General features: G+C 38.7%; 1 protein-coding gene across 6 annotated transcripts in view; it reads right to left on the bottom strand.

Moving 5' to 3' along the window:
• dcp1a (decapping mRNA 1A) overlaps nt 1–14,370 on the bottom strand; it is a 78,332-nt gene that overhangs the window by 38,651 nt on the left and 25,311 nt on the right. For 5 of the 6 annotated variants that reach the window (XR_010976970.1, XR_010976971.1, XM_068051729.1 and 2 more), the window contains exons 4-5: nt 5,950–6,016; nt 3,370–3,508 (exon numbers count right to left, since the gene is read on the bottom strand). Coding sequence is in view for 3 of the 6 variants with exons in the window: in XM_068051729.1 (XP_067907830.1) it covers nt 3,370–3,508; nt 5,950–6,016 (206 nt within the window). In the remaining 3 variants the exon portion in view is untranslated. Of the gene's footprint in view, nt 1–3,369; nt 3,509–5,949; nt 6,017–14,216; nt 14,228–14,370 lie in introns of those variants that run through there. The other variant, XR_010976972.1, reaches the window with a different exon arrangement.

The raw sequence follows: 14,370 nt of genomic DNA, 5'->3' as shown, positions 1-14,370 counted from the left end.
AATTCCTTTGATTTTTCAAAAACAATACCCTATTTTATCTTTGTGTCGTTTCATTCCAGTGACATACAACAGAACTATCCAAGCTTTTGTACTCATGAGTTATGTAGATATGTACAAAGGAGCCTTGTGGGCTACAAAAAATTTCCATTAACTTATATACATTTCAATGTGGTTGACTCTTAAAAGCCCTCTGAAATGGCCTGGCAAGCCACTCCGTTCAAGGGCAATTAGAGATTGGCAATAAATGCTGGCCGAGCCAACAACGCCCACATCCCACAAACGAATAAAAAAATGCTGAAATATTAATACACTGTGTTCTGATATGGCAGAAGCACTACACATAGCCTCATAATTCAAACAGGACAAGGCAACAAACAAAAAAAAAAAGCAGAAATAGGACTTTGAGGCTGAATATCCAGGGCTGAAAAGTCACACATCGCAGGGTAGATAGCCCTGAAGCACAAGATTCATTTTCAGAACAACTTGCCAATGGCTACAGAGCCACCTGACCCCAGATAATCACACAAAATCAAAGAAACCCCTGGTCAGATTATGTTCTTCTATAGTTAAATTCCGTTGGGCCTCTGATTAAAACTCCTGTGTGGGATTGTTGTCAGCTTCCACCAGAAGTTAAAATCATCCCTTTCAACCCTTTGTTTAAATTAGTTAGTCCCCGAGTGTTTTTCTAGGGGCACATAAATAGACAAATGACAGGTTTTCTCATAGGTTAAAAAAGATAACTATTTTTACACAATTCTTAAAATGGTTACAAGCTGACTCATGCACACTTTCACTCATATACTCCAGAATTGATGGATAGAGGGGGAAAAGGTAAGTGGTTTAAAATGAGGTAGGTGTATATGGTTCACAGTAATCCTGCTGAATCTTCGAAGGTGGACAGTCTCCTTCAAAAGGTGCAGGCCTGGTGTTTGTAGTCTGAAACTTTTTGAGGTGTTGTAGATTTCTGGTGGTTGTCACTTTCAGTTCTCTGCTGCAGCAAGTTGAAGTGCAGAATCAGTAGCAGGACTGCTTCTTCTTGCCTAGCTGGATCCTTCCACAGCCCCTGGCCAGACTACTTTTTGTGATGTTGCTGTGATCTCTCCCTCTCTCCAGAGAGCTACCTTTTAAGGCCAAAATCCAAAACATTAGTATTCCTGTTAGTTGATACATGCCTTTCTCCTCTGGAGTTACCACATAAATGGACCAAGATGTGGCATCTATGCTTATCTACTGATGTCTGGATGGATACCATTGTGTTATGATATGGCTACTTCACACCTTCCTTGTCTCAGAAGAACCCATTCAATTCAGGAATGCCTCTTGATGGTTTCAGGATGGGTGTAGTTAACACCTTTTAGTCTGGAATGCAACTTTTTGAGACAGTGATGCAGTTTTCGAATACAGAGACCAGATCATCTGACCTCTGGCAGCCATCTTTGCAGCACATTAACTTTTCCTTTTAAAAAAAAAAAATTGGACAATTTCAAGGAGTCCACATTGAATAAATGTTGTATCAAGTTAGGAATATATGTCATGTCTTTCCTGGGCATGACTGCAGGAATGGTTTTATTGTAGGATAAAATCGCCCTCTGCACTGCTTCTACAATATGCAGTAATAACTAACACAAAAAGAACACTCCAGGAATGGGACACTTACTTCCCACACTTGCCAAATTTAGTTATCGTACTGGGCCTACCAATTTATATTATAGAATTATGCCACTATCAGTTAGGAAATATTGTTCTATTTCATGGCACTTACAGCTATTAGAGAAAAGGAAATGTCATCCCTTCAGCCTGGGCTACTTTCAAAGTCACATCCTAGAGGTGACAGGGATTTGTTAATACCAAATTGTGTTTGACTAACTTGGAGTTCTTTGATGAAGTAACAGAGAGCATAAATGAGAGTAGTGCAGTTTGCATTCTGTACATGGACTTTTAAAAGGTGTTCAATAAAATACCATATAACAGTCTTGTTGGGGAGATTGATACCTCTAGGATTAACAGGGGCAATGGCTGCATGGAAATTGGTTAAGCCAAAGTGAAGTGTCTTTTTCAGAACGAAGGGAAGTATGCAATGGTGCATACCCTAGCGGGTCAGTTTTGAGACTACTGCTTAAGAAGACCTGGACTTGGGTATTTTAAGTTTGCAGATGACACAAAACTCACATGTAGAAAACAATGAGGTTAGCAGCACCAGACTTCAGGAGGAAACAGACAGACTGGTGAAATGGGGAGACGCATGGGAGATGAAATTTAATGCAGTGAAGTGTGAAGTGATTCATCTTGGTAGGAAGAATGTGGAGACACAATCTAAACTACACAGTACAATTTTAAAGGGGGTACAGGGAGAGAGAGACCTGGCACACAGGCATTTGAAGGTGGCAGGATAAGTTGAGCCCTACCTGAAAATGTGGCAGCAGATTCAATAACAATTTTCAAAAGGGAATTGGATAACTATCTGAAAAGGAAAAATTTGCTGGGCACTGGGACAAAGCAGGGAGTGGGACGAAATGGATAACTCTTTCAAAGAGCCAGCACAGGCAAGATGGGCTAAACTGCCTCTGTGTCGCAACATTCCATGATTCTATGACACACCAGTATTCTGAACATTTGGGATCCAGCACCCACAACTACTATTTTCATCATATTTATACTTGGATTACATTCGCCTTTTACATCCATCCTTGCATCATATCGGAAATCTGATTACAGCTTCTCCACACAAGTGCACGCAGGCTTGAAGCTGAATAAAACCCATCAAGAAAGCATTTTCAAATCAATTTGAATTTGTTTACAATTTACGAAAGTATGCTAATGTTATAATCCATTGCCTTCCCTTTGGGTTTGTGTTTCAGGAAAGGATTTTTCAAATACAATGTAAATTAGCCATTGTGGCCAAGGATTATTTCAAAATGAGCAGGATTACTTCAGTGTTTAAACCCTATTTTTTGAATTTTCACAATAGAAATACTCAGTTCTTTTTCAAGTAGATTAATATATAGGTTTAGAAGTTTTCCTTTTACACAGAATACTTTCATCATCTGGATATAGGAATATTGTGAATATCCATCATCCAGCAAGGTAAAGATTACAAGTCAACTTCCAGTATTCATTGTTGCAAAGTCAAAGTATTATAAAAGAGTCTTTGGAAGGGGTGCAATAAATCTTTATAGTAATATGAAAACAAAAATTCTTTTTACTGTTATTTATTGTTGAGCGGTGTATAGATGTCAATCACACACAGAGCTTTGTTAAATAATATGATGCGAGATGTTCAAGAGATTATCCTGCAGCTTCAGAAAACAGAACTACAACATTCATTATTCAGTGTTTATGACTGTTATTCCAAACAGTTTAAATCCTTACTTGTTCATACTCTTCCTTGGCTTTGCTAAGCATGTCTAGGATATCAATTGGATTTTCTTCATCGTACCCATTGGGCTTGTTTGGAGTCGTTCTCCCTGGAGATTCTTGTTGGGCTCTCTGCGCCTCCATTTGTACCACCCTAAGGAGGCAGCAGCACAAGAATTACATCAAGTAATTACCTAGGCAGTAAATAAACATGATCACATTCAGATCAGAATGTCCTAAATATGAGCCCTGGTGTGTGTTAACTTAGTTTATCTTAGGTTGGTGAGGCCCACTTAAAAATCAATAGGGCAACAGGGGAAAGGATCTGGAGAATTAGAGGTATTGTTCCTGATGATTACAATCCAGTTACCTCTGCTAGGAGGTGCACTCATGCAGAACAGGATTAGCGGATTACTCCCCTTTTTTAACCAGCCACAACAGAAACCCTGCACAATCCCTTCAGCACCTCAAGGGTCAACATGTTCTCCTTCATTTCAATTTTTACAAAAAAAATTCATTAAACTGTTCTCGTTGGCATCAATCCTTTACAAACTTCAGTTATTTCAAAAACCTGTGGCGCAAGATCTCTCCTGTGTTAGCAACTGCATGCCAGACTAATCATTGTTACAAACTCCAATGGCTCCCAACGTCCCAGCAAACTGCTTTCAGGATTCTCATCATTAAATCCCTCTGTGGCCTTGCACATCCTATTTGGGGAAAGTTCTCTAGCCCATACCATTTTTATTTTTGACTGAATTGCTGTCACATTCTCTCCACTCCATCACTACAGGTCAATCTTGTGGCGATTGCACCTTGCCCTCATTTACTCCTAAAATAACTTCATCTTGCTATCTCTTTCATCTTATCAAAAACCTCCCCTTGGCCTTATCCTTGGTCTGCACCTCCTCTCAAATTCTTACTTGCCACTCTATTTCTCCTGCACTCGAGTGCCCGGAGACTTCTACAAGTGGTATTATAAAAATGGAACATCCTGTTGTATATTTTAATGATGCTCAGTATTGATGTTCATACATGAAGATTGCCACCTGGGCAAACTACAAGGGGGAGCCTGACTCAATGAAATCATATCCCAGCAAGTCAGAGTCTTTGAGAGAGGAGGAAATAATTATTTAAGTTTTAACATTTTCAGAGTTTGTCACTTATAGAAGTTTTTATGGACTGCTGGTGAGACAGCTTTGCAAGAAACAAATTCAAACCTCTCGAATGTTTTCACTGTAATCTTATACAGCTACAGAATGCAGTGTTTTCACAGTTGAGGTAAAAACTTATATCACTTACTTCAAAAGTTGCACAATTACATTTTGGTTAGATCCACCAGGCTAGGAATGTCTGATAGTCCACAACTGTCTGCTTTACATCAATGTCAGAACATTGATTAACAAGCTTCTCATCACCGTGACTCCAGAGATAGAAAACATTTAATGAACTTTCACAGTCTCAAGTAGTCAGAAACATTATCAGTTATCGTAAAGTTTAATGGTTTGTTACGTCAGACAGAGTACACAGGGATTTTTTTTTTTACAGTAGTACTGAATATTCAAACTTTGTACTAAGTTTTCCTATTTGGTAAAACTCTTCCATGTTTTTCAATTCAACAAATTAAACACTCAAGTTTTTTTTTGGGGTGGTGGGGTGAGTTTCCTAACAGTTGTATTTCCATCAATCCAGTATCTGAAACTAAGTGTAACACATTTAAGCATTAAATGTTCCAAAGAATTGAGAGGATTTTCACATCAATATTAATTTGAATACAAAAACGTAATTCAATGTGAACTGCTTAGTTATAACAGCCAAAAACAGATTGCTGACCTTCCTGATTGATACAACAAACGAACAAGGCAACAGCTGTCATGAGAGCAGGTGCACTAATACTACTGCCACATCAATAAATATGTCATGCCATCATAGCCAAAATTGAAATCTTCCAGGATGTATTAAAACTTACTTTAAAATCAACCTTAACTAACTTTTACATGCAATCTCTGAAAAAACATTATGCAGTTTTTGTTTGATATTTCTTCAGCTGGTTTCCATACAATATACAGATAGGCAAGAAGAAATGAGTGCATGGTAAGGCAAGATCATTAAACAAATATTTATTTGGAAGGGATTATATTGTACTGGTGACTAAACATTATTAAGGTTTGATAAGAGCAAAAGATCCATAATGCATCAGTAAGTCAACTGGAATGTAAATTACCAGATGCAACATTATTTACTTTATGGCCATTAAATAGGTGCAAGTTAAATGTGCTTCATTTGCCTGCCCTGTCAGGGTGCAGGAATACTTGAAAAGGAACAAGCACAATAATTTACAGAATGAATGAAAGGAGGTGGGGTGAACAGAATAAGGGAGCTTTTGTTTAATGGATTAAAACACAGTAATTTAACAAACCAGTTTAAAATTTGCACTTTCTTGAACTAATTGTAGGTTTGTGAAACTAGCAATAATGCCGATATAGAATATAAATTTGACCACAACTTGAAATTTTGGAATGGAATTTCAAAACTGAAAGCACAGTGACTAAATCGTATAATAAGCTGGTTCAACAGCAAGCAAATTTGAATTCTTACTTTGACATGAGTTGAGCAATTCGATGACAGTCATTCTTGTCATAAAACCAGATGCTGTAAATGGATACTAACAAAAGATAAAAAAAGCCAAAAATCAATTTTTTCACCACGCAACTTACATTTTTCTTAGAACTTTAATTTCTATCACTGATAACTTCATAAAATTCAGCCATTAATAATTTAATTTTCTTTTTTTTTTTAAAACCGGCCAGCAGCTTGGTTTACTAACACACAATGCCAGAACTGATAGGATATAGGTGTGCATCAAGTGTTTATTGCAATCCACCAATTGCAGTCGTTTTTCCCAGAAAAGGTTCGAGTTTCTCCAGCTGCTCTTGGGTACCGAGTAATCATTGCAAGAGCTTCAGTGGCAAAGGTTCAGCAGCAAAGCCATCTGTCCACCTTTAGTGAATAGTGCTGCGTGGAGGAAGGAAATTAACTAAAAACAGGGAAGGAGGAGGGATCATAAGGCCATAAAAAGGGGAAAACAAAAACCCAATTTTAAATTCTCCCATTCACAGCAATTTATGGTCACTAACTCATTTATCCAGACATTTTTTTAAATTCTTAAGTTAGCTGGTCCAGGAGTGTAAAGCAAATATTACAGCAGTTAGTATTTAATAGTAAACAACTATTTCATCTCCAAGTTCCTTCTATATTGTGTATATCTTAATGGGCCAACGAGTTTTTAATCGGAGCTACATATTTGCTAAAAAGCAGACATATAAAAGATAAGTAATCATAAATGATAGCTTAATGGGCAGCATGGTAAAATCTGAACTGATTACTTTAAGAGAGCCACTAGCTGTACTGGTCTGTTATCAGATCTGATATTTCACATTTTGTTTCTGGCAACCAGACCTGAAAGGTTACCATTAGCTCTACTCATACCATTGAAGAGCAAATACAAAATGTGAAATTACATTAGTTTTCATCACCACAAACTTTCATTACAATAGTTTGTTCATTTTTGCAAGCTTTCTGGATGTAGCAAAACTTGAAACTGTCATTAAAAATATTTTCATGTACTGCAGCTTAGAATTAAAAACAGCTTCTTTTAAAATAATTCACAGCAAGGTTCACTCTAGAATGTACTTTAATTAAATCCTGAAAACCTCCTTAATTATAGGGACCCTACTATAGATTAGTAGTCTCCAAGTTACTAGTGCAGTTATTTTTAAAGTCACTTCCAATTTGCTTTAGATCATCTGTCTGTACAAGACCTTAAACTACACAAAATAGCTCTAATCAAGCCATGAAAAGAACACAGGACTGGCACAGACATGATGGGCCAAATGGCCTCCTTTGTGCTGTAAATTTTCTATGTACAATTTTTTAATAATGTTCAAAAAAGTTAGAATATGTAAATAAAAGGTATATTGCTGTCAGCAGGGACCAAATATAAATCTGTAAAATGGGATTTAATAACACGTCATTTTCATCAGCATATCACAATTACACATCACTAATGGGTTTAATTTTCCATGTGCCCGTTAGCAGACTGATTAAGCATTTGCAATGACTTCCTGTTTTGCATTATTTTAAAAATTTAGAATAAAAAATGCTTTTACAACGGGGTTAGAATAGTGCAGACAAGTGAATGAAAATTGATACTCAAAGGAAATTAGTTCAATCCATGTTTCCAATGTTTTCATTTTGAGGAGAAAAAAAATAACTGTACATTTTGAATTCAGCAGGTTCACAAAAGTGGGCACTTTCTTTTAAAAAGTTCAACTTTTATTTAGGGGGCACTTAGGAATACTCCAGCACATGGCACACAAACCCATAATCACAACTCCCTCCCAATCTCAACTGAGACTAACTAGTCACCCTGGTTCATTTGTAGAAAGCTCTTTGGAATGGTCTTTAATCCATGCCAACGGATCAATACAGATGAGGTAGAAGCAAGACATTATTCAGTAGGATGAATCAGAAAGGAGGGAGGAGGAGAATATGGGAAAGGATTCCTTTTGCAATTTTTGTCCCTCTAGACCTCAGAGCATTTCTCTCGGAGGAGTCTTTTCTACTCTCATTCCATCCTAGCTTTCCCATTCTCTCTCCCCCTATTAATGGCAAATTCACTACCACTCGGATAATCTCCTGCTCCAATAAGAGCGAAGGAAGACGACCATTTGGAGGAAGGACTATCAAAACCATTGCTAAACCCAAAGGAGTGACCAATGATTAACAACAGAATAAAATACTGCATTGGGAATTGAAAATGGCATGGGACTAAGTCAAGTGAATTCATTCGGACATACATGTCTATCTGGTGCCAACAATTCAATTAAAAATTACTCCACTAACATTCCTACTTATGAGCTTATTCTAGACATTTTGAAAGGTTACAACAGAAGCATTGCAGGAATAAAATAATAATCTGATTTGTAAATAAACTTCTGCATGCTAAGTATTTTCAGTCAATAGGTCTTGCCTTTACACAAGTAAATATTTAGCCTTATTCCTCAATATGTAAATATTTGATCAGATACTAAGCTATGTGTGTATTATAAATACAGATAAAGACACACACCATCTAGCTCATGCTGCAGATTACTACAATTGTTCTTTTATTCATTATTCTGAAGCAACTAAAATCAAGATCTGTTCAATTGCATTATTTTACACCTATTACAATCCACTCATGTATGTAAATACAATGTCCACAGAAAGACATTGTTTTAAACAATTTAAAATTCTATTATCCAAAAATTAGTTAGTAACATTTTCCAGTTAATCTTGCTTAGGTAGTCATATTCAATAAAGTGCAAAGTAGTCCCATATTGCACTGCATTCAACATATAATTTGTCACATTTCCTTCAGCTGCAAACTCTTCCCCCAGGGTGGCCCTGAAACAATGTCAGGGTAAACTCTACTATTACACGTTGCAAATGCCTCGCATATCTGTTGTCACTGATAAGTTCAGCTGCCACTATGTTTCTCAAAATCAGGCATCCATTAACTCTGGCACTGCATCTCTCTGCCTAATTTTAAGTGTTCTTTTTTACTTTACTCTCCAACAACTGGAGGCTGGGTAAAAGCAATTGTGAATAGTCTGTACTATATGTAAGTGCACTTGAATGAAGATACAAGTATGATAGGCTGACATTCATACTGGGCTGCTGATTTTAAGTGGCTTGTAATTTCAGGACAGAAGTAGCATTTTCAACACTGATTGCTACAGGACATTTGCATTTGTTATCAGCAACTAGGTGGACACAGAGTTCTATGAAAATGATCCACAATTCTTCAGTGATCTGAATGAAACTTGATGTTTACCCATCATAGCATTCATCTCTGATCCAACAACCACTGGACATTGTACTCCTCATTACTGAATATGAATATCGAAGATCTTTCAATGAAGCTACTTTTTAAAAAATGGGGTTCTCAAGAAGTCCTCGCCACATATAAAGGGAATGTTGTATGTGAAACCGACCTAGAACCATACTTTTTTAAGACTAGGGCAGGTAAGTGTCCACGTTCTTTCTGTTTGAAAGAATGTTTATGTAGCTTTATCAGGATTAAGTACCACCAATGGGAAATTAGTGCGCTGAGCTCTTCTCATAGTATTTGCGATCTACTGTGTATTTTATTGAGTAACTTGTGAAAAAGTTTTTGAAGATGCCACAAACAGGTTTACTGGAATTAGGTTAAGGAAACTTGTCTGATTAGTGATTTCAAGATTTATATTTATTGTTTAAGACTTTATAAAAATATTAAGTTCTTTGATCCTAATTTTTTTTAAATTTGAAAACAGTGCAAGGAATTGAAAAACTATTGCTGTTTAAAGTTTGTTTGCTTAGGTTTATCTTTAAATGTGATGTTGCAACAGCTTACAGACATTGGAAATCATAAAAATGCTAAAAGACATGAGCAGGAAAACAACAAAAAAAGATTAGATGACGTTGTAAACAATTCATTGTTTCAGGTCTTTTCAATAAAGGATTCTTCTGGAATGTACCAGCTATTAAGTTATCGAACAAAGTTGTCTCGTTTCAATTATAGCACCATAAAGGTGGAAGAAAACACCATTAGTTTGAAAAAATGGACATTATCTTAGCTAACCTAATTCAGTTAGTTGAAATGAATAAAAAATGGAAATATATTCAGCTATTTTAAATCACTTTGAATCCCAACTGATAACCCACCTCTGTTCAAAAGGGCAACAGTTGAGTTTGTATTAATTTTGTTCTCTGTATAGCCAATGTATATAAACAATACCAAAAGAGCAGTTCAAAGATGCAGCAAGGTTTATTTTTGTCCAAGTTGGAAACAGTGTCACAATAAAAGGGAACAGGATTACATACTTTGAATCAAGACTAACAATGTCAATGATCTTTATTTTACTGTAATTCTGGTCATCAAAAATCACTAGGAATGATGTGGCAAAACTGAGAAATAAGTTATTGCTAATGGCGTTCAGAAAAATTCTCTCCTTGAATAGTTTTATCCCTATTTAGGACAACATTAAAAAAACACCTATCAGTTGCTGTTGTTGTTTACGAGTCAATGATAAGTGTAAACACTTAATAGCACATCTTTACCGTATCGGGTGAAGCAGCTCAAATTAGTGTTCTACCCTCAATGCACCCAATTCAAGCAAGATTAATGCTGCATTAAGATTAAATAAAGTATCTTAAAATTACAAAGAATTCTGAAAACGCCACATCTTTCAAACCCTAATGCTGGACATGTCTTGAGTCAAACAGTTATCAAAGCTTTGCTTTTCAATATTGTGACGGAAACCACACCTGCCAAAATGAAACATTAATTTCATCATACGGAACATTATTTTTGAACTGTTACAGGATATTGAACAAACTTGTTTAAAAAGACCACAGAACAGTGGCTGAAATATAGCTGCACATTTGCATTCTAAATGACAGCAGCATGGAGAGACAATGAGAGTACCCTCTGTTCCAATTAGCCAGATGGGTCCTGTCAATAGTGATGATCAAAAGACATTGAGAGTCATTGACTGTGTAAGAGCCAGCATTCCACCCACCCCTCCCCCCTACCCCCACTAAGTGTGTCTGGTAAGCTTGGAGGAATCCACAAACCTTGCAGGAGAGGCTGTTTCAAACAGGGAGCTAGTCACATGACTAACCTGCTGGCCAACATGATTAGATTAGAGATACAGCACTGAAACAGGCCCTTCGGCCCACCGAGTCTGTGCCGAACATCAACCACCCATTTATACTAATCCTACACTAATCCCATATTCCTACCAAACATCCCCACCTGTCCCTATATTTCCCTACCACCTACCTATACTAGTGACAATTTATAATGGTCAATTTACCTATCAACCTGCAAGTCTTTTGGCTTGTGGGAGGAGACCGGAGCACCCGGAGAAAACCCACGCAGACACAGGGAGAACTTGCAAACTCCACACAGGCAGTACCCGGAATCGAACCCGGGTCCCTGGAGCTGTGAGGCTGCAGTGCTAACCACTGCGCCACTGTGCCGCCCTAATGGTTTTTTTTTTAAATTGTGGCGGACACAAAAAAGAGACTGCAATTGAACTTCAAGGAGGAAAGTTTTGCGCTCTCTCTCTCGCAAAGTTCCAGGGACCCACGGAAGTAACTAAAGCCTCAAGACAAAAGACCAGTGAAACAAGTTTGAAAGTGTACACTGGACTCCAGTGAGAACTGTAAGACTTAACTTCAATAAAAGACTTTACATCCAACCCTGCAACTCTAACTCTGCTTCTCTCTCCACAGATGCTGCCAGACCTGCTGAGTTTTTCCAGCACTTTCTGTTTTTAGTTCAGATTTCCAGCATCTGCAGTACTTTGCTTTTATCTAAACCCAAGTACATGCTTAACATAGCTCACAAGTACTGGCTGCTCTGTTTTTCTTGAATCTCAAGTTTACACTTCAAGTTCATGGAAATAGCCAGTAAAAGCTCTCTAGATTTAACATCCAGGCCTCTCACTACGGGACGAGATCACCTAAAATTCAAAGCACAGATTTCCAGGTACATGCATCAAAACCCTCCTGTTCAAATATAATTTCATTGTTCACTCAAAGAAATCACATCCAGGATTTTTCCAAAATTACAAAAGCAAAATACTGCAGATGCCAGAAATCTGAAATAAAAACAGAAAATGCTGAAAATACTCAGCCAGTCTGGCAGCATCTATGGAGAGAAAATAGGATTTAACATCTCAGGTCTGTGACCTTTTATCATAACTGAGAAGTGAGAAATGTTATAGGTTTTGAGTAAGTGAAAGGGGGAAAAGAGTGGGAAAAACAACAAAAGGGAAGGTCTGTGATAAGATGGAAAGCAGCAGAGGTTAAATGACAATTTTTTTATGGTGCAAGGCCAAAGGGAGTGGTAAGGGGACAAGTGTGTAGAGGAGATGTGAATGGCAGGATAGCTGCCGTCTGAAGGCAAAGTAAAGGAAATAAGAAATGACAGAAAAACCAAACCAGCAAACAAACACAAAACAAAATGCGGGCAGAGTTTATGATCCAAAATTGTTGAACTCAATGTTGAGTCCGGAAGGTTGTGAAGTACCCAGTCAAAAGATGAGGTGCTGTTCCTCCAGCTTGTATGAGCTTCACTGGAACACTGTAGCAGGCCAAGGACAGAAAGATCAGAATGGGAGCAAGGTGGAGAATTGGATTTGACTGGCGACTGGAAGCTTGAGGTCACACTTGCGGACTGAACGGAGGAGTTCTGCAAAGTGGCCATCCAGTCTGTGTTTGTTCTCCTCAATATAGAGGAGAGAACATCGTGAGCAGCAAATATAGTATATTAAATTGAAAGCAGTACAAGTAAATTGCCGTTTGACTTGGAAGGAGTGTCTGGTGTCTCGGACGGTGGGAAGGGAGGAGGTAAAAAGGCAGGTATTGCATTTCCTGTGCTTGCACAGAAAGGTGTCCTACGAAAGGGAGGGGGTATTGCGGTGACTGAGTGGACCAGGGTGTCACTGAAAGAATAGTCTCTTTGGAATGCTGAAAAGGAGGGAAAATATTTTTTTGTAGTGGCAGAAATGGTGGACGCTGAATACAAAGGCGAGTGGGGTGGAAAGTGAGAAGGGGAACTCTATCATGTCTTTGGGAGGGAGGTCGGGAGGGGGAAGGAATGAGAGGAGAAATGCATGAAATAGAACAAACACAGTCGAGGGCCCTGTCAACCAGGATGGGCGGAATCTTCAGTTCCTCCACCTAGCAAAGGCCGAATACCAACTCTCTGACACTCCCTCCTACCTCCCCCTTTGGACCATGACACCACCACCAAGCAGCAAGCCATTGTTTCCAAAACTGTCACTGACTTCATCTCCTCTGGAGATCTTCCTTGCACAGCCTCCAACTTCACAGTCCCCAATCGCAGACAGCCTGCTTCCACCTCCTTCTCAAAATACACAAACAGGACAGCCCTGGTACACCCATCATTTCAGTCTGTTGCTGGCCGACTGAACTGATTTCTTCCCATCTCAACTATTTTTTCTTCCCTTGTCCAGTCTCTTCCCACCTACATCCATGACTCTTATGTTGCCCTCCCTCACTTTAACAGTTTCCATTTCCTGGCCTTAACCGTTTCTTTTTCATTATGGATGTCCAATCCCTCTACACCTCGATCCCCCAACAGGATGGTCTGAGAGTTCTCCACTTCTTCCTTGAACAGAGGCCCAACCAGTCCTCATCCACTACCACCACCCTCCTCCAGCTAGCTGAACTTGTTTTCACATCAAACAAGTGTTCGTATGGATACCCACATGGGTCCTTGCAATGCCTGCCTTTTTGTGGGACATGTGAAATATTCTTTGTTTCAGTCCTACTCAAGCCCTCCCGCCCCCACCCCTCCCAAATCTCTCTTTTCAGTACACTGATGACCATATTGGTGCCATTTCCTGCTCTTGTCCTAAACTGGAAAATTTCTTTAACTTTGCATCCAATTAACCCTCTTCATATGGTCCATCTCCGACTCTTCCCTTCCTTGACTTCTCAGTCTCCATTTCTGGAGATGAGCCATCTACCAATATTCATGCAAGCCCACTGACTCCCACAGCTATTTTGACTACACTTCCCCACACCCTGTTTCCTGTAAGGACTCTATTCCATTCTCCTAGTTTCTCCATCTCCATCACATGTTTGGACAATGCAACCTTCCATACCGCTGACTGGCTCACTGCTTCTTTGAGGAAATCCTGTGGCTTATTTGTGACTGTAACTACTTCACAGCTCTCATTCTTTTAACTGCTCTGCAGCCTGTCTCCAAAAGTTCAGCAGCCCATTTTCAGCCAAATACTCACCAGCCCTGCTTCTGGGCCATGCCACAAGCTCTTGTGCTCTCTCCAGTTTGGGTGTCTCGTTCTCAGTCACTACTCCTAGCCTCTACTCCCTGCTGACTGGCACCCTTTTAAATCACGAACAGAAAATTAACTGGATATCAAGACATCATTGAAA

The sequence above is a fragment of the Heterodontus francisci genome, chromosome 19 (genome assembly GCF_036365525.1).
Source record: "Heterodontus francisci isolate sHetFra1 chromosome 19, sHetFra1.hap1, whole genome shotgun sequence".
Taxonomy (NCBI): Eukaryota; Metazoa; Chordata; class Chondrichthyes; order Heterodontiformes; family Heterodontidae; genus Heterodontus; species Heterodontus francisci.
Note: the sequence above shows the minus strand (reverse complement) of the source record. Positions and strands in the feature narration are given on the sequence as shown.